Source organism: Bufo gargarizans, chromosome 5 (assembly GCF_014858855.1).
Source record: "Bufo gargarizans isolate SCDJY-AF-19 chromosome 5, ASM1485885v1, whole genome shotgun sequence".
Taxonomy (NCBI): Eukaryota; Metazoa; Chordata; class Amphibia; order Anura; family Bufonidae; genus Bufo; species Bufo gargarizans.
The window spans coordinates 355025793-355047861 of NC_058084.1; the positions used below are offsets into that span (position 1 = coordinate 355025793).

The window sequence follows — 22069 nt, forward strand, 5'->3', positions numbered from 1 at the left end:
TAGACATTTTTGTTCATGTCAGAGAGACATGGTGAAAATATTTCAGGTCCTCTTCACATTGCTCAGGGGTTGTACAGTATTTTACACTATGAATTCCGCAACAAAATCTGCACCATTTGAACCGTGCTGACATACCCTAAAGTAAAAACAGGTGGAGTGGAGGGAAGTGGTCTGAAAAAAGGCAGAGCCCCTAATAGTGTATAGTATGAAGGGTGTAGGGTAATTCCTACTTTTAAGGTCTCTTTGGCGCAACATTTATTGGCTACTTGGAGGATAGGGTCATACTTCTCAACTTTCAAAGAAAGCAAAGAGGAATGCTCTGCCATTTTTTTTTATGTTAAGCCATGTCTTTAACTCCACCGTCTGTATACATATGTCCAATCCCAATTATTCTCCTTTGTGCCTCTACTTAGTAACATTGTCCTCCTTTGTGTTACACACAGTAATGGTGCCTCACACATGGTACCCTCTTTGAGTGGCACACAGTATGTGTCCTCATACAGTGATGAGGCCTCCTTTGAGTAATTATACCCTCTTAGTGCCCCCACACAATAAGAATGCCCCTTCGCAATAGTAATGTCTCCTGAAAGTCCCCAACACATAAATCGTACCCCTATTGATACCCCCACACAGTAGTGATACCCCTAAGGTTTTATTAAAAATAATATTCACCTAGCCCCTTTCCCATAGCTAACAGAGCACATCATTCACAGCTCAAGGTGGGACTCCACAGCTCATCACAGCAGGTGCATAGATTGCCTGTGGCAGTGGTCACAGGGTGAATGGTGGGGCAGGTTGACGGCTCCCTGCTTCACCATTGTATTCAACTGTATCTGCGTATTGTGGACACAGATACCGCTGAAATCTGGACATGAAGCATCCTTCCTGAGACAGCAGCCAAAATAGGTGACTATCCTGTTGGATCCAGGATAATTGGGAAACATATGTTGAAAAGTGAAAAAAAGGATGCAAAGGTAAACTGGATGCAAAGGGCCTGTGATGGTGCATTGTGTTTTTAATAGGCCTCTATATTTTGGCTGGTTTTGTGTGAGCTGTCTGGCTTTAGGTCCGACAGTCTAACTTCCTGGCTCCTGGACCTCCGTCTTGCGCAAGGCCTGGAAGGACGCCTGGGATGGGTAAGATGGGCTTCTCTGCAGAATGACAAACTGCAGATAGACAAAGAACCGAATGGAAAACGGTGCGCAGACAGTAGGAGGAGCTGTATCTTACGACATCCACAAGTCTCCTCTCACTGCAGCTTGGGGGAGAGACAGTCCCAGAAGGCTCTAGCAGAGGACCTCTGTGCTGCCTGTCAGCCTCAACAGTGCTGGCCCTGTCCCCCTCTTTTCGTTTGGCCTGCCAGCACTGAGGAACAGGTCTCCCTACTTCTGATGAAGGCAGCTGGCCAGCAGCTTGATCCACAGTGAACTGGTCAGTCCATCAATGCAGTGACTCACCAGCCTGTATAATGTTCAGGACAGCACACTAGGAGCAGAACATCAGATTGGTGCTTCTCAGGACAGGGGCAGAGGCACTGAGCTTGTGGGGGATACCAACTAGACAGCAGTACTAGGCCAGTCAGTGCTATGGAACAAAACATTAAGGGGTTAACATAGTAAGTGTCTTATAGTACAGCAAAAGGGGACAGGGCATAGCAGGGTGGTGGGTGGGGTTTAATTAGTAGAGTTATGGCCTAGGATGTCCTCCTTTTTGGGGTTATGAAAGTGGCCACCCTAGTATTGCTCAACCAGTCTGCTCTAGCCTGGAAGTCAGCACCACACAGGGATGAGGGGGTAGATAATTGAACCAGCGTCTATCTACATACTAGTTAAATTATGTCAGCTTCCACCTAACAACCTCCCGCTGTGACTTGATAAGGAAGAAATTTGGCATCTAAGGCTTGTCTTATTGTCCAGTACCTACAGACGCTTCCTGCAGAGTCTTGAGGGGCAACTAGAAACTGCCCAGATGTCAGGGGCTAAAAACTGGAACTAAAGACCGAAGAGAGAGAAGGTTTCTGACTGGAGTCTATGCTGAGGCCAGCACTTTAAGAGGACACCAATGGAACGCATGTTGCATGTGATGACCTGCATGAGAGGAGTTGAGCCCGAAGGGACGCTCTTCATGAGGAGCATCTGCCGTGCAACTCTCCATTGTGACCATTAGCGGAATTCCATAGACGGCATGTCCTGTCCCACTGGACTATACCGGTTCCAACAGACCATTCTCCTTCCTGTTTGGTGAAGTGCTGATTGGGCATTTGTTCTTATAGCCATGATAAACGTTGTTGGGGCTGTACCCGCATCGCTTAGGCTAGTTTCACACTAGCGCTTAGTATCCGGCAGCCTGCTGGATACTAAGTGCTAGTCTGAAACTAGTCAGATAGGTGCAGGTCTGTACGCTCCGACACTTTGTGGCCTCCGTTATAAGTATAGGTGTGGGTCCCAGAGGTGGTACCCGCACTTATCAGACATTGGGGGCATATCCTAGTGATATGCCCTTAATGTCTGAGATAGGAATACCCCCTTGATCTGTTGATTATAAGTACAAGAGTAGAATGAACCCCACAAGTGTCCTTTTGGCATTCGCATGACAAGTTAAAATGTATTTTTTAGACTGCTACACTATTCAATGTCACATTACAATGGATGCCAAAAGTTATACAGAAGTGTTTTTACGCCAATACTAAAGAACCCCTTGTACATTTTGAGACAGTGCCAAATATAAGCCACTATTTCTATCACATGAATGAATTCCTAGTCATCTCACCTTAATAAGTTCGGAGCAGTACTGTAGATGCCTGACCAGCGTGATGTCCAGGCTCTCATTTCCTGTAGTGAGGGGCAGGGGACTGCTTGCAATACTGGTGCCAACACCTGTGTCTTCAGTTAGTGCCTCGCTCAGGTGTCCCCTGGCTTCTGGGTGGTCCGATCTGTAACTGTAAAACAGACACTTTAGCAGACACATGTCATTCTTGTATCCAAGGCAATGGTGGTACATTCATGGATTCTATGCTGCATGCTTATGATGGCTCTATAGCGGCGTGCCTAATTAATAACAATCCATGCCGCAGATTTACTAAAATAACAGATATTTTTCAAAGGTTTTATAAGGTCTACTATTAGATTTGGTGGGAATACATTGAAATAAGTCTTTCCCAGTTTTGTCAATGCTATTTTGTTAGATCAAAGACAAGGACTAGAATAGCAAGGCTTGGTGTGCAAAGCAAAACACGGCGAGGAGGGGACCCCGGGGCAGCCATATGTCAAGCTTACAGTGAAAACAGTGTCATACATTGAGTAGTGTCAACATTTATATGTAACACTGTCATCATTAACTACTACTACTAATCCACTTATTCAGGCATTGCTATAGTGTATATATTCAGATCAATGGGGGGGGGACAAAAAGCTGATAATGTGAGCTTTTGGCTAGTATACAGGGGCGGATTGGCAATACACCTTAAATAAACCAGGGGGCCACCTGGGCCCACCTGTGGAAGTTTTTGGGGATGTATTTTGTGCTGTAGGCCCCAGTATTTAGTGATGGACTGTGGTATTTGGCTCTGTTGAGGTGGTATAATGTGCCACAATATGGTATTGCTGGCCGTGCCTTCTTGTGCTGGCTCTGACTTCCTTCAATTTGGACCCGACTACAAAACGGGGCCACTTTCAGTATTTTTTTTCTAGGGCCACTTTAAGTTCCCAGTCCGCCCCTGATAGTAGACCATTTAAAAAGCTATACATTATTGATAGCATAACATCCTGATCAAGATACTTAACCTACGTTTATCTATTGCTCTAAAATCCTCTGCCAGAACAGCCTGGCGGAGTTCATGGTATCTGGCATTGCCGGATGATGCAGCAAACCGCTGATTACAATGGGATCCAACGGGCTGCTTTCACAACTTTTTGTCCAGCTGAAAGATGGTATTATGTCGGGAAGGGTCTGGATTTCTGTCTGATCCCACTGAAGTTAATGGGGAACCCGGGGGGGTTGTGGCATTATCCTGCTATGCCAGATTTAAAAACGCAAGTAAGTGAAAGTAGCCTTAGGAGGCTCAGAGTCCTATTAGACAGGAAGATCTTTTTTCACCTACGAGCAGCGATCGATGATTTAGCGAGTCAATTGCATTCAGTTTGTACATACACAAAACAATAATCGCTAAATATTATTCGCCCATTATTGCGATCGACTGGCAGATTTCTGATAAGAGAAGGTAATGTACTGGTGATTAACAGTCTTTTAGTCAGGCAGATTTGTCCAATCCACAGAAGATGAACGATTTATTGTTCGTTGTTTGATCGCTGCACACTGTTACAAGCTAACTTCTGAAATTCTAATGATTATATGAGAATAGGCCCTTTAGGGTATAGGCACATGGTGTGAATTATGCATTGATTTTCCTGGCAGCGTAATACAGTACCAGAAAAGTGAATGAGATTTGCCAAATTTCATGTACACGATGCATAATATTTTCAACGTGTGGAAACTGAATGACCGCAAGAAGCTTTGAACAGATGGATCATCAGATTAGAAGAATGGTGCATAGTGATCCATTCTGTACTGCAAGTGAAACTGGATGTAACATACCCAGACTAGGGTGGCAAATGATTAGGTGTTTTCAATGCATGACATTAGGCTATGAGCCAGACATCCAGATACAGATGTTCCATTGACCTCATGCCACCGCTTTCAAAGGTTTTAGCAAGAGGCAATGGAGGTCTCTCCTCTTCAGCAATAAGCCTCACTTTTGTCTTGGACGCAATGATAGACTGGTCTGGAGACCACGTGGGCAACACCACGAAAAAAGGCCTTCAAAAGGGAACGTCACACTGGCCCTACTTCTGGGATTATGGTATGGGTTGACATAATCTATAGTAGCTGGACCCCTCTAGCCTTCATTTCAGGTACACCTCGGTGTTACATTGATTTGGTTGTGGAAACTGTGGTACAGCCAATTACAGGGATAGTGTATGTTAAATGCTCCTGACTCTAATCAATGCCAAAGTGTCCTATGTTTTTGAAAGGACCCTTTCCACAATGTTTTGTACTGGAGGATTCTTTAAGTTGTAGTCTGCGTTGGCCTTCATTTATTTCCATTGTCTTTGGTGACTACTTGGCTTATTCTCCTATGTTCCCCTGTGTGCTGCCTGCCTTGACCTCCGCTTGGCAACCTGGGGATTCCCTGTAGGACAGTCTACACCCAACTGCACCCTGGCTCCCACAAATTGCCAGACCGCACCAGTAACAGAGCTCTTAGACTATGTATCCTGGCTTAGCCATACACCAAACCAATTAATGACCCAGTAGGTCCACATCTTTAGTTAGCCACTGTTACATGTCATTAAAAGATCTGACCTAGTAGAATCTTTGATTCCTTTCTATATGATATACTGCTGATTAGAGAAATGTCACTGAAAGGATACAAATCATTGACTGGTGTGTGATAGCACATACAATACACACACAACACTGTTTCTTTTTTCCAGTTGGCAAATAAGGTATGATTCACTGACAAAACTAACCCAAACTTCATTTGTGATTCGACATTTTCCCTGGGAAAATAGTAAAACGTGTTATCATGAATTGTACAGTAATTCCTCAAAGGCCGCACTTACGAGGAATACAATCAATCAGTTTGTTTGTATTGTCATCAAGTGTACGTTAAGGGTAGAGTTATATGGAATGAGTAAACAATGGGCTGTGAAATATCTCAAGTTATATATACATTTAGTAATATTTGAATAGTACAATGTGAATGTAAGGCCGTGAGAAAATTACACACTGTGTTTTCCCTCCTATCCTGGCAAACGGTATAGTAGTAGTATAAAAGGGGCCTGGTCTATAGAAAACTCCCTCCAAAAGAAATAAAAAAATAATAGTTAAGGCTCACATAATGTTATATAATAGTGTTCACTATGGATCTGATGTTCTGTTGGGGAGATTTTCTCTGACTTTCTTTTAAAATCTTTTTTATTTTCTGCAGTGTACGATAGAGCTGTATGTCGGGGGGATTTCCTAATATACCTCTGACAGATGCCTCTGATATAGGCACACAGTGGCATGTCACCCACTCCCACAGCTCCTGTTAAAAAAAATGGGGGGGGGGTACTAAATACTTCTGAATAACATTATAGGGAAAAATTTAACAAAACAAAAAATAATATAAACAAAGTTATTCTGTTCAGCAACAAAATAGGTGCCCTGATGTATGCCAACTCAGCTATAAATGAAAGGACACCTTTGGCCTTCATCTAGTGAATGAGGACCTATGGATATGTCTAAAGCTTTGCCAGGGCATACGCCAAGCATATAAAAACCGCATATTGTACTGAAAATACCACTGTGGATAATATTCATCCAAAAAAGGTATGCTGTGAATATTAGGCTAATATTAGTGATTAATGTCACATCTCATCAAGACAACACCTTACCACATGCATTTATTAGCAATGCATATGGTTGTCAGAAGGCAACCCCCTTTCACAGGACAGCCCCTCCCCCCCTATAATAGCCTGCAAGGACATTTGCTGTAAAAAGTCACTTTCTCTCTGGAAGACTTGGCAAGACCATTCATTACATGGTCAACCATTAAAGGGGTTATGCCATGATTGATGTACAAAATGACATCATCATATAGTACATGACAATCTCTTACTAACAAAGCTAGAACCAGCCCTGTACCCCACATGGATCCAGAGCTTCCCAGGAGGCGTGTCCTTTCTGCTGCAGCTCTCTCCCTGTAACTGCCACAGCTTCTAACAGAACATATGGCTGGTGACAGTTAAAGATTTAAACTGAGCACGTTCGACCAACTCAGTGAGACGTACAAAATAAAAAAGTAAATGAACTAACAGCAGCTGGCGCAATACATATACCGTATTTTTCAAACCATAAGACGCACTCCCCCCCCCCCCCCCTCCAAAGTGTGGGAAAAAATGTCCCCATCTCTTATGGGGCGAATACCAATGAGCGCTTCCATTATGGAAGGCTCTGTACTCACCGCTTCCTGGTCCTCAGCTGGCTGCGCACAGCGTGAGGGCGCTTTGTGACCTCACGCTGTGCGCGTCGGGCCACCGCACAGCCTCGGCAGGAAGAAGACAGAGTGCACTGGAGGTGAGGAGCGGTGGTGTCCAGAGAAGGTGAGGTAAGTTGATAAAAAAAATATTCTAGGAGGCTGACGGCTGATATATGGTTGATGGCCGGGGACTGATCTGAGGTCTAAATGGGGGGGGGGACTTATTTATATGGGGGCTATTAGCTGAGGTCATATTGGGATCTTATTAACATTGGGGGTCTGATTGCTGGTCTGATCTGAGGTCTAATGAAAAATATGTTTTTCTTATTGTCCTCCTCTAAAGCCTAGGTGCGTCTTACAGGACGAAAAATACGGTACATTTTATTGAATAGCTCACTGGCTATACTAAATTTTCAATTACCTGCAATCCAGGTGCTGATTTGAATAATGTAGAATATGTTTCATGACACAACCCCTTTAATGGACATAATGTAATACATGTTTTCCCTGAGAAATATGTAAGTTACAGCATCTTCCCTTGGGCCTAAATGCACATAACAAGTTGTCTTGATTTAACAACCCTTTTTAAGATGAAAAAAACTATGATTTCCTTTAAGAATGCTGAGCAGCAGAGAAAAGAATAAAAGTACACCACTGTAAAACGACACAAAATTAATGAAACTGAGACACCAAATTACACAGCAGATGGGATAAAAGCAAACGAGGGCCAGGACACAAAACATGCAGTGAAAAAAACATCTTGCCAATGCAAAAGCAAAACCTACACCATGCTGCTTATGTCTGGCCCATTGCATTTGTAATTGACAAGCTTATTCCACTGCATAGACTCAACGGGCTAAAAAGACAGAGAAGGAAAAACATTGAAGACGTTAGTAACATCGTCAAGGTCCAAACTGTATTCAAGGAAGATTTTATGTCATCCAGTTGCCACTTGTTCTTTAACAATCTACCATCCAAAATTAAAACACATCTCAAATGAAAAAATAAATAAAAAATCCAATGCGACTTCCCAAAATTAGACCTCCACTCTAGAATGTGCTCAGAGGTATTAATTGGTGCAGTCTGACTGCTATGCGGATCAAAGTCTTCCTTGAATCGTGTAAGCACCAGGATTTTCTATGTAAGACATATTCGCACTCCTGTGTGACCACTTACCTTGTCTTTTCCACAACCGCGTCTGCAAACACGGAGTCTGCACCTCCACCGTTACAAACCATACCACCACCATCCTCCTCAACATCATCATCATCATCAAAGTCAGAGGTGTTCAGGAAATCAAAGCTCTCTAAAGCACTCTCAACAGTTAGACTTATACTGGAAGACCTGCTTCGGTTTACAGATGGCTTGCACTGCAAAGGTAAAAGGGACTAGTGAAGATCAAACATACATTGTATATGAAAGAAGACCAGAAAAGACTATGGGGCAGACTTATCAAACTGGTGTAAAGTAGAACTGGCTTAGTTGCCCATGGCAACCAATCAGATTCCACCTTTAATTTTTCATAGAGCCTTTCTTGGTTGCTATGGGCAACTACGCCAAGTCTACTTTATGCCAGTTAACCCCTTCTTGTACATGGGTGTCAGCATTACACCGTATACTACTTTTGTTTGAGAGGGTTATTTAGGGTGCAGTATAATTTACATCCCAGACATTTTTCTGAAAGGCTCTGTATCTTGTAGATGGGAGCAAAAATTGTTGCAGTCAATGAAAAAAAGTTAATCAGAAGTGTGTGTGGGGGCACTGAACAGGACAGACAAATGTATAGTATCTTTTTTGGAAAGTTTTACCACCAACACACTAGTCATTGGTATGGCAGTTATGGTAGGGGACCCCATATTTGCTTGTATGAGGCCTGATTACTTAGGGATCATTCACACAACTGTATCCGTTTTGCAGTCCGCAAACTGTGGATCTGCAAAAGACAGATACCAGCTGTGTGCATCCCACACTTTCTGCGAGGCCTATTGTAGAACTGCCTATTCCTGTCCGCAAAACAGACAAGAATGGGACATGTTCTATAGCCAAACGGATGAGGACAACACACGGATGACATCGGTGTGCGGTCTGCATTTTTGCCCCGTCATAGAAGTGAATAGGTCTGTGAGAAACCCGGAAAACATGAGGATCATATGTGGATTGAAAATACGGTCATGGGAATGCTCTCTTAAAGAAACACTCCCATGTTTCAGACTTGCTTTTCAAATAGATATTAACCCTACTTTACTAATAAACATACATTTTTAGATGCTTAGGTTATACAGAAATTCACATGTTCATTTTCATCTACGGCGGAGGAAGCTGTGCCAGGACGCATTCCGCCGTACATGCACGGTGGGCTGATCGGGTGGGTGCAGGAGCTGCGCCCGCCCAATCACTGCAGGGGTCTGGAAGTCCCCGATAGCCAGGCCATGTTTACAGCGATGTTGGCGGATTAACTCCTTCTATGCCGTGGTCAGCACTGACGACCGCGACATAGAAGTGGTTTGCGGAGGGTGAAGGAGCGCATCGGGTCCCCGCGCTGCTGTGGCGTGGGACCCGATGTTTGACAAGGCAGCCGATGCCATGCAGAGGCTGCCCAATGCCTTGCATGGCACGGGGACCTGCCTTCTATGGGTGCCCAGGAGATCCAGCCTCAGGCTGGGTCTCCTAGGCAACCTGTTAGTGTATTACTCTGTGTAATACACTAACAGGCAATGCATTACAAAACAGATGGATTGTAATGCATTGCAGAGTGGGACAGAAAAAAGTAAAAAAAAATATAAAAATTTTTCATGTTAAAAAAAAAGAAAAAAAACGCCCCTTTCCCCTCATTTTATAACGAAAAAATAGAAAAGATAAATAAATAAAAAAAACACATATTAGGTATCGCCGCGTCTGTAACAACCGGATCTATAAATATATTACGTGATCCACCCTGTCTGATAGACACCATAAAAATAAAAATGGTGTCAAAAAAGCAATTTTTGTCACTTTACATCACTAAAAGTGCAATACCAAGCAATCAAAAAGGCGTATGCCCCCCAAAATAGCACCAATCTAACCGTCACCTCATCTCACAAAAAATGAGCCCCTACATAGGACAATCGCCTCAAATATATAAAAAAAATGATTGCTCTCAGACTATGGAGACACTAAAACACGCCCCTACCCACCCCTAGGACCGCCCCCCTACCCACCCCTAGGACCGCTCCCCTACCCACCCCTAGGACCGCTCCCCTACCCACCCCTAGGACCGCTCCCTAAAACCGCCCCTTTAGAGAACAGGGATGCATGTAAAATTTGGGGGGGCTATAAAAGTCCAGCCCAGCAAAGAAACCCCCCAGATGGGGATGGCACTGTTAATGGGGGATCTGGGGATGGCACTGTTAATGGGGGATCTTGGGATGGCACTGTTAATGGGGGATCTGGGGATGGCACTGTTATGGGGTGGGGGATCTGGGGATGGCACTGTTATGGGGTGGAGGATCTGTGGATGGCACTGTTATGGGGTGGAGGATCTGTGGATGGCACTGTTATGGGGGATATGTGGATGGCATCCACAGATCCCCCATCCTATAACAGTGCCATCCACAGACCCCCCCCATCCTATAACAGTGCCATCCACAGACCCCCCCCCACCCCATAACAGTGCCATCCACAGACCCCCCCACCCCATAACAGTGTCATCCACAGACCCCCCCACCCCATAACAGTGTCATCCACAGACCCCCCCCCACCCCATAACAGTGTCATCCACAGACCCCCCCCCACCCCATAACAGTGTCATCCACAGACCCCCCCACCCCATAACAGTATCATCCACAGACCCCCCATTGCCGCTCCAGTACAGTTATAAAATGTGTAATTAAATTAATAATGATTCATGCTGCCCCCTCTGTAGTATAACATTCAATATATTGTACTCACAGGGCTACTGTTATCGTAATGCAGGCCGGCCGGGCAGACGAGAGGCAGCGTCAATGACTGAACTCACGTGCCTGCGCCGCCTACTTTATGAATGAAGCAGGCGGCGCAGGCACGTGACGTCAGTCAGTGACGCTGCCGCTCGTCTGCCCGGCCGGCCTGCATTACGATAACAGTAGCCCTGTGAGTACAATATATTGAATGTTATACTACAGAGGGGGCAGCATGAATCATTATTAATTTAATTACACATTTTATAACTGTACTGAAGCGGCGGGGCCGGAGCACAGTGAACGCACCGGCCCCCAGCTCCTCCTCCCCCCAGTCCCTCCCCGCTGATACATCGCAGCCTGCGATGCTGGAGCATGGCAGGCTGCGATGTCAAAAGGTGGCAGGACACCGTTCCGGTGCATTCCGCCAGAAAAAAAGCCCTGGTTAAATGTAAAGAATAAAATAAAAAAAGTATAAATATTAAGTATCGCCGCGTCCGCAACAACCTGCTCTATAGAAATATCACATGATTTAACCCCTCAGGTGAACAGCTTAAAAGAAATCTAATAAAAATGGTATCAAAAAGCCATTTTGTCACCTTACATAACAAAAAGTGTAATAGCAAGTGATCAAAGTCATACGCACCCCAAAATAGTACTAATCAAACAGTCACCTCATCCTACCCTACCTAAGACCATCGCTCAAAAAATAAAAATAAATTATGACTCTCAGACTATGGAGACAGTAAAACATAAATTTTTTTGTTTGTTTGAAAAAATATACTATTGTGTAAAACTTAAATAAAAAAGTATACATATTAGGTATTGCCACGTTTGTAACGACTTGCTCTATAAAAAATATCACATCAGCTAACCCCTCAGGTGAATACCGTAAAAAAATAAAAGTGGTGTAAAAAAAAGCCTTTTTTTGTCACCTTACATCACAAAAAGTGTAATACCAAGTGATCAAAAAGTCATATGCACTCTAAAATAGTACCAATCAAACTGTCATCTCATACCGAAAAAAAAAAAATTAGCCCCTACATAAGACAGTCGCCCAAAAAATAAAAATAAACTATGGCTTTCAGAATATAGAGACACTAAAAAAATATTTTTTTTCAAAAATGCTTTATTATGTACAAACCGGATTCCCAAAAAGTTGGGACACTAAACAAATTGTGAATAAAAACTGAATGCAATGATGTGGAGATGGCAAATGTCAATATTTTATTTGTAATAGAACGTAGATGACAGATCAAACGTTTAATCCGAGTAAATGTATCATTTTAAAGGAAAAATACGTTGATTCAAATTTTCACGGTGTCAAAAAATCCCCAAAAAGTTGGGACAAGTAGCAATAAGAGGCTGGAAAAAGTAAATTTTAGCATAACGAAGAGCTGGAAGACCAATTAACACTATTAGGTCAATTGGCAACACGATTGGGTATAAAAAGAGCTTCTTAGAGTGGCAGTGTCTCTCAGAAGCCAAGATGGGTAGAGGATCACCAATTCCCACAATGTTGCGCAGAAAGATAGTGGAGCAATATCAGAAAGGTGTTACCCAGCGAAAAATTGCAAAGACTTTGCATCTATCATCATCAACTGTGCATAACATCATGCGAAGATTCAGAGAATCTGGAACAATCTCTGTGCGTAAGTGTCAAGGCCGTAAAACCATACTGGATGCCCGTGATCTCCGGGCCCTTAAACGACACTGCACCACAAACAGGAATGCTACTGTAAAGGAAATCACAGAATGGGCTCAGGAATACTTCCAGAAACCATTGTCAGTGAACACAATCCACCGTGCCATCCGCCGTTGCCAGCTGAAACTCTACAGTGCAAAGAAGAAGCCATTTCTAAGCAAGATCCACAAGCTCAGGCGTTTTTTTACTGGGCCAGGGATCATTTAAAATGGAGTGTGGCAAAATGGAAGACTGTTCTGTGGTCAGACGAGTCACTATTCAAAGTTCTTTTTGGAAATCTGGGACGCCATGTCATCCGGACCAAAGAGGACAAGGACAACCCAAGTTGTTATCAACGCTCAGTTTAGAAACCTGCATCTCTGATGGTATGGGGTTGCATGAGTGCGTGTGGCATGGGCAGCTTGCATGTCTGGAAAGGCACCATCAATGCAGAAAAATATATTCAGGTTCTAGAACAACATATGCTCCCATCCAGACGTCATCTCTTTCAGGGAAGACCCTGCATTTTTCAACAAGATAATGCCAGACCACATTCTGCATCAATCACAACATCATGGCAGCGTAGGAGAAGGATCCGGGTACTGAAATGGCCATTCTGCAGTCCAGATCTTTCACCTATAGAGAAAATTTGGCGCATCATAAAGAGGAAGGTGCAACAAAGAAGGCCCAAGACGATTGAACAGTTAGAGGCCTGTATTAGACAAGAATGGGAGAGCATTCCTATTTCTAAACTTGAGAAACTGGTCTCCTCGGTCCCCAGACGTCTGTTGAGTGTTGTAAGAAGGGGAGATGCCACACAGTGGTGAAAATGGCCTTGTCCCAACTTTTTGGGGATTTGTTGACACCATGAAATTCTGATTCAACATATTTTTCCCTTAAAATGGTACATTTTCTCAGTTTAAACTTTTGTTCCGTGATTTATGTTCTATTCTGAATAAAATATTAGAAGTTGGCACCTCCACATCATTGCATTCAGTTTTTTGGAATCCGGTTTGTAAAACTGAAACAACCCCCAAAAAAAGACATATTTGGTATTGTCGAGTCCGTAACAACCTGATCTATAAACAATAGCGCGTGAACTAACCTGTCAGATGAATGTTGTAAATAAAAAATTTAAAAAAAGTGCCAAAACAGCAATTATTTGGTTACCTTCCCTCACAAAAAGTGTAATATAGAGCAACCAAAAAGCCTCTGTACCCTGAAATAGTAACAACAAACTGCCACCTTATGCCATAGTTTCCAAAATGGGGTCACTTTTTTGGAGTTTCTACTCTAGCGGTGCAACAGGGGGTCTTCAAATGTGACATGGCAAAAGTATAAAATTATCCCAGTGAAATCTGCCCTCCAAAAACCAAATGGCGCTCCTTTCCTTCTGCACACTGCCGTGTGTCCGTACAGCAGCTTATGACCACATATGGGGTGTTTATGTAAACTACAGAATCAGGGCAATAAATATTGAGTTTGGTTTGGTTGTTAACCCTTGCTTTGTTAGCGTAAAAAAAATTAAAATTGAAAATCTGCCCAAAAAATGAAATTCTGAAATTTCTTCTCCATATTCCATTAATTCTTGTGGAACACCTAAAGGGTTAACAACGTTTGTTAAATCAGTTTTGAATACCTTGAGGGGTGTAGTTTCTAAAATCGGGTCATTTTTGGGTGGTTTCTATTATGTAAGCTTCACAAAGTGACTTCAGACCTGAACTGGTCCTTAAAACGTGGGTTTTGGAAATTGTCGGAAAAATTTCAAGATTTTCTTCTAAACTTCTAAGCCTTCTAACGTCCCCAAAAAATAAAATGGCATTCATAAAATGATCCAAACATGAAGTAGACATATGGGGAATGTAAAGTAATAACTATTATATGAGATATCACTATCTGTTTTAAAAGCAGAGAAATTACAATTTGGAAAGTTGCGAATTTTTTAAAAAAAATTGTAAATTTGGTATTTTATTTATAAATTAAAATTTTATATTTTGATTCAAATTTACTACTGTCATGAAGTACAATATGGGATGAGAAAACAATCTCAGAATGGCTTGGATAAGTAAAAGCGTTTTAAAGTTAATCACCACATAAAGTGACATATGTCAGATTTGCAAAAATCTGTCTTGGTCCTTAAAGTGAAAAATGGCCCGGTCCTTAAGGGGTTAAGCAAAAGCTATTTTTTTACTTTAATCTTTTACATTTTCAAAACAACAGAACAAGAAAATTGCCTGAAGCAAAAATTGGGGCACACTGCATGTTAGTACCTAGTAGAAAACCTTTTGGCAAGTGTCAAAACTTGTAAACGTTTTTTGTAGCCAGCCAAGAGTCTTTCAATTCTTCCTTGCAAAAATCATCCAGTTCTGTGAGATTTCTGCGCCGTCTTGCATGCACTGCTCTTTTGAGGTCTATCCACAGATTTTCAATGATGTTCAGATCAGGGGACTGTGAGGTAAAAAACTGTAAGCTTGCGCCTTTTGAGGTAGTCTATTGTGGATTTTGAAGTGTGTTTAGGATCATTATCTATCTGTAGAAGCGGTCCTTTTTTTCAACTTTAGCTTTTTTTTTATAGTTAGCGTTAAGTTTGTTTCCACAATTTGCTGAAATTTCATAGAATCCATTCTTCCCTCTACCAGTAAAATGTTCCTCGTTCCATTGGCTGCAACGCAACCCCAAAGCATGATTTATTCACTCCCATGCTCAATTCTTGGAGAGTTGTTCTTTACATGAAATTCTGTGCCCTTTCTCCCCCAAACATACCTTTGCTCATTGTAGCCAAAGAGTTCTATTTTAACCTCATCCACAGGACTTGTTTCTAAAATGTATCAGGCTTGTTTAGATGTTCTTTTGCAAACTTTCTGGTACTTTTGTGGAGAGGACACAAGAGAGGTTTTCTTCTGATGACTCTTCCAATGAAGGCCATATTTGTGCAGGGGTTGCCAAACAGTGGAACAATGTATCACAACTCCAGGGTCTGCTAAATATTCCTGAAGGTCTTTCGCAGTCAAGCAGGAGTTCGGATTTGCCTTTCTAGCAATCCTACGAGCAGCTGTCTAAGAATTTTTTCTTGGTTTTCCAGAACCTATCTTAACCTCCTGTTAACTGCCATTTACCCCAAAAAAATTAAAAATCAGATATTTTTTATTAAAACAAGTTTTCAAGCGACAGAAAAGAACAAAAAAGAAAGGGATATGCATGTACAGTCAAATCTGGTACTCAGAAAATGATCGAGGCTTTTACCATAATTGACATCCATGTTACAATAGTGAAAGCTGACTAGACAAAAATATACCCTTTCAGATGTCTCCCAACATACAATAACCCCCCCCCCCCCCCCAGCAATGAGACAGGTACTGTAACACTAGCGCATAAATATTGTGCTTCAGGGCACTAAAGAAGATAAAGCCGACACCCTAGATATGGTCTTATCCCCTGCACTTTCCATGATAAGCTTGTCTCTGAACTCCTCCATCCCAGGTCACCCATCATAGTTATCATTCCCAAAGTCACTCCTCCCAATACAGTCAAGCAGGGTGGATTTGATTTAAATCAAACTGATTTAAATCACTAGTCAGTAAGGCTTGATTTAAATCATAGTTTTCTACATAAAGACAAATTCTTGCTGGTATAACTTTTCATATTAGTTTGATTAGGTTGATTCTGTATTCATAGGTTTGTAGAAGTTAGGATTAAGGTCTTTTTCTCAACTCTGTTCATGTGATAAAATTTTTGCTGTGAAGAGGCATGTGATCTCTGCTGAGTCAAATTCAGTATTGAGAACTGCAAAAGTAAACCAAGCATCTGTGATAATATCTTGTAGGCAGAGAAACTGCCCAATAATCTTACAAAAACCTCTGGAAGAGCGTGACATTGTGAATGGACAAAGGGGGAAACTAACTCTCCTTAGGGAGAGAGCACCTTAATCAGTGTGAGGAGACTTTTAGGCCATACATGCTCCTCTGGAATTCTGAGAGCGAAAAATGCAAATGAGCTCTTAACAAGCTTTGCCTCTAATGCCACCAGATGTAAGGCAGCTATCCTATAAGTCAATATTCAGCTCTTAAAATAAGCCTCGAGACATGACTTGGATATTAAATAAGCCAGCACCTCATCTGCAGACAGCTGTTTCGGACACAGGCCTCCTACCCAGTTAAGCCAGTACTCTCTGCTCTTCACTGATGAGGGGCAATCACCCCGAAACAGAACGGCAATACAATTGAATGTAATCCACAGGGAAGAGGTGAAGGACCTGTGGTGACATCACAGGTCATGTAATTAGCAAAACAGGCTGTGATAGGATGACCTGGATGATGTCACCATCATGTGACCAGTGCAGGATAGGACCGGAGTGAAGAGGAGAAGGAGCCTAATGCTGATGTTTGTATATGAGGACTGGAGAGGTAAGTGAAGGGGGAGGCAGAGCAATGCTGGGAGTTGTAGTTATTTAACTGGGATGTATGTTAGGGCTGAAGGGAGGGATGTTATTGACATGGAACTGTGTGCTTGAGGTGGCTGGGGGAGGGAGTGATGTTATTTACATGGGACTGTATGTTGAAAGTGGATGGTGGGGGGGAATGATGTTTATGTACATGGGACTTAATGTTTAGGCTACGTTTACACTTGCGTTTGGGGATCCGCTTGTGAGATCCGTTTCAAGGCTCTCACAAGCAGCCCCAAATGCATCAGTTTAACCCCAATGCATTCTGAATGGATGCGGATCCATTCAGAATGCATTCGTTCGGCTCCGTACGGCCCCCCGTTCCGTTTTGGAGGCGGACCCCAAAATGATGCAAGCAGCGTTTTTGTGTCCGCATGGCCCTGCGGAGCCAAACGGATTTATCCTGACTTACAATGTAAGCAAATGGGGACGGATCCCTTTGCATTGACACAAAATGGTGCAATTGTAAACTGATCCGTCCCCCATTGACTTTCAATGTAAGTCAGGACTGATCCGTATTGGTCCTGAACGGATGCATTCGTTTGTATTATCTACAGGACAGATCCGCACGAACGCAAGTGTGAAAGTAGCCTTAGGGGGTGATGTTTACATTGGATTGTGCGTTGGAGGCGGCTGGGGAGGAGGTGATGTTATTTACATGGGACTGTATGGTGGAGGGAGGATTATAACGGCAGGGGGCACTGCAGATCCAGGGGACATTATAGGTCATATAGTCTTATTACTACTGGGGGCTCTATAGGAGGGTCTTATAGATCCGCCTTTTTTCTACTAAGCGCACTATGGGGGCCTTATTACTACTGAGGGGTCTGTAGGGAGCTTTATTACCACTGGGGGAACAATAGGGGGCCTTATTTCTACTGGGGACTCTGTGATGGTATTATTAATATGGGAGGGAATTGTTGAGGAGCATTATCACGGTTGGGGCAGTGTTACTAATGAGGGCATTCTAGAAGGGAATTACTATTGGTGGGACTATGAGGAGCACTATTGCTATGGGAGGCAGTAATGTTTCTACAGGATAGTATTGGGGGTATTGGGGGGGGGGGGGCAGGGGCGTAACTAAAGGCTCATGGGCTCCGGTGCAAGAGTTCAGCTTGGGCCCCCCTTCCCTCAGTGCTTTGTGTGTCTTCTTATGCGGCACAAGTGTCTTTGGGCACCTTCATCCTCCTGGGCCCGGTAGCGACTGCTACCTCTGCACCCCCTATAGCTACACCCCTGGGGGGGCACAGCAAGCAGCAGGATAACACTGTGGGGACTCCAGTTGGGGGATAATGATAGAATGTGAGGAAGCTAAGGTGTCTGTGTGTCACACTCTGCAGAGACGAGGCAGCTGAGAGAAGTTGTCCAGACAGAGTGGAGAAGATGATGAGAGAGAAGATCTACAGAGAAGATGATGACAGAGAGGAGACGTCACCTGGAGGCCCTGGATGTGACAGGTAAGTGCTGCTGTATAGCAAGTACAGCAAAGTGCGGGGGGGGGGGTCGGGGGGGGGGGGGGGCGGAATCCAGGGGCCCAAGTAAATTCTTGCCCAGGGTCCAATCAATATTAAAGACGGCCCTGCTTGGCCGCTACCTGCAGAGATGCAGAGAACCACAGACAACAGGCCTGGAACCCAAAACAAACTCCAGACATGGATCAGACAAAAAGACAAAACGGGAACCAGCACAGAAGCAGATGCCTGGAACCCATTTGGAACGGAAGCATGGTGGTCACAAGCACAGCTGCACACAGACTAGAGATCCTCCCTCCGAAGAACCCAGGGACCCTCTCACGAAGGCAGGACAAACACAGGAACAGAAGCAATAAGGCACTGCAGGCAAGACATGGACAGACAAGGATTAGAAGCAGTAGGCACTGCCAGGCTGGACATAGAACAGACAGGTTCAGAAGCAGTTAAGCCCTGCTAGGCTAGACGTGGGACGGACAAGGATTCAAACAAAGAACAGGTACAAAAGAACGGGCAAGGCATGAACAAGGATCACATCATCAACATCACAGGACAGGTACAGAGAACAGACAAGGCAACAACAACAATGCATTACCAGGTGACACCACAAACAAGGGCAGATGGCAAAACCCCCTGGGTCAGCAGCAATGGGCTACACCCAGTAAGGCACAGGACAGACTGACCCCCTGGATGAGCAGCAAGGTGCTACACTCAGCAAGGCAGAAGGTAGACTGACCACAAGCCCCACAGCTCACAGGTAGATATAGCTGCATAAGGAGGGCACCTCATAAGCCACACCCAGGAACAGACCAGGGCATGTTAACCCCATCAGAACCAGGAATAACAAGAAGCACAGAACCTACAATCACAAGCGTCAGTTCACATAAGTCACAGAATGCTGTAGCCAGCATGCCAGAACAACAACCAGCATACACAGGACAACTGTAGCCAGTACGAGGTTACAGGCAGCCAGCCTACGCAGCAACAAGGAGTATCAAAACCGCACTGTGATACAAACATCCAAACTCAGACCCTGTACACACAAGGCCGCCGCCAGAACGCATCGCAGAACCAGCATACATGGAACACCCACAGCCAGTACACAAAGTGTATGCAGCCAGCACGTCACCAGAAACAGGATCCACAGATATGCAGACATGGGAAGCCACAAACACAGGCCACAGTTCACACACTACACCGGAGCCAGCATGCAGTCCCAAGCAACCAGCATACACAGGAGTCGACCTGCAGCCAGCCTACACGGCAACAATGGCAAGAACTGCACCGAGATGCAGACACTGGGAGTACACACATTCACAGGCACACAAGAAACTGCAGCCAGCACGCAGCCCCAAGCAACCAGCATACACAGGTGTCAGCCTGCAGCCAGCCTACACGACCACAACTGTCACAGTGAACCGCACCGTGACACCTTATCCCCAACAGGCTACTTAAGGTCTGAGACCCTGGTCAAAGTTATCTGAGCACTCAAACCTCCTTGGGTTCCCATACTTTTGCAAGGTACTCCTTTTTTCACTCAGATTGTACAAAACCAAAATAATGCACTGATATTGCTTAAAATGTTGAAAAGTGTGTTTCATCTTTAACCTTTTGAAGATCATTTCATCTTCAACTTATTAATTGTTCACAGTAATAGTAATTTTGACCTGGGGTGCCCAAACTATTGCGTGCCGCTTTATGTGAACCCGGCCTAAAACATCAGACTGTGAACTATAAGAATATATCCAGCTATGTGCTTACATTTCCAGTTTATAAAAGACCTTTTAAAAGAAGGGTGCCACATGGGTTTATTTATATATGGTGGACACTATGCTGTAAGTATCCTTCTTGCCTACACTTCTGCATCCAGAGATCTTCTCTTAGGTTGTGCATTGCAACACTGGCCATATTACACAAGCAGGTCACTATGCAGTACTACCTGATAAAACATTTAGTACTCCTTTATATTCTTTTACACATATGTAGCGCTCACCTACACATCTCATGCTACTATAGTCAGTTTCCAGTGTTAAAGGGGTTGTCCGAGTGTTTAAAAGGGTTTTTCTGAGACTTTTATACTGTTTACCTGTCCTCTGGATATGTCTGTTCAGCAGAGATCCTGGGTGTCGAGAAGGCACGGCGTTTGCAGTGGTGCCGCAGCCTTCTTGTAGCTTAGCCTAGGTCATGTGAAGTCACATTCATCGGTCACATGGCCTAAGCGCAGCTCAGCCCCACTGAAGTGAAAGTAGTTAAGCTGTGATACCAATCTATACAATGTATGGCGCTGTGCTTGGTGAGCTGAGAGAAGGATAGGTCATCAGTATAAAGTCTCGGAAGACCCCTTTAACCACCTCCGGACCGCCGAACGCAGGATTGCGTCCTGGCGGCGGCCCGGTTATTCCTCTTGGACGCAACGGCGCGAGAGGCGAGATTTCCTGTGAACGTGCGCACACAGGAGCACGCGTTCACAGGATTGGACGGTAAACCAGTGGATCTACAGCTAGATGCGATTTTTTGTAACCCTTGAAAGGTATATCAGACGCTGTTTTGTTAACAGCGTCTGATATACCTGCTACCTGGTCCTCTGGTGGTCCCTTTTGCTTGGATTGACCACCAGAGGACACAGCAGCTCTGTAATAAGTAGCACCAAGCAGCACACTACACTACACCCCTGTCACTTATTAACCCCTTATTAACCACTGATCACCCCCCCTGTCATTGATCACCCCCCCGTAAGGCTCCATTCAGACGTCCATATGTGTTTTGCGGATCCGTGGATCCGCAAAACACGGACACCGCGGATCTGCAAAACACGGACACCGGCAATGTGCTTTCCGCACTTTGCGGATCCGCACATTGCCAGAACTATATAGAAAATGCCTTTCCTTGTCCGCAATTGCAGACAAGAATAGGACATGTTCTATAGGCTCTACAAAAAACAGTGTTCGCCCGATCAGGCCTGATCTTGTGCGCACACTTGTGTTCAGTCCGCCCCACCGCAGTGACAGAATTTTTTTTTAATGATCACTTTTTTCTTTTCTGATCACTGCAAAAACACAGTAAAATCGCTGCAGCGCTATAAAGATCACTTTTGAGGGGCATGGAAAGTTCATAGATTTTTTTTTTGGGCACAAGTTAGCAGAATTTTTATTTATTTTTTCTTACAAAGTCTCATATTCCACTAACTTGTGACAAAAAATAAAATCTCACATGAACTCACCATACCCCTCACTGAATCCAAATGCGTAAATTTTTTAGACATTTATATTCCAGACTTCTTCTCACACTTTAGGGCCCCTAAAATGCCAGGGCAGTATAAATACCCCATAAGTGACCCAATTTTGGAAAGAAGACACCCCAAGGTATTCCATAAGGGGCATGGCGAGTTCCTAGAATATTTTTTTTGGGGCACAAGTTAGCGGAAAATGTTTTTTGTTTTTCTTTTCTCTTACAAAATCATTTTCCGCTAACTTGTGCCAAAAAATAAATAATCTAGGAACTCGCCATGCCCCTCACGGAATACCTTGGGGTGTCTTCTTT

At 43.8% G+C, this 22069-nt stretch overlaps 1 protein-coding gene across 1 annotated transcript in view; it reads right to left on the minus strand.

Annotated features, from left to right (window-relative positions):
- The window catches only part of RIPOR2 (RHO family interacting cell polarization regulator 2), a 176428-nt gene that overhangs the window by 36069 nt on the left and 118290 nt on the right, over positions 1-22069 (minus strand). Inside the window, 2 exon segments of the mRNA XM_044292731.1 lie at positions 2770-2938; positions 8198-8391. Coding sequence (XP_044148666.1) covers positions 2770-2938; positions 8198-8391 — 363 coding nt within the window.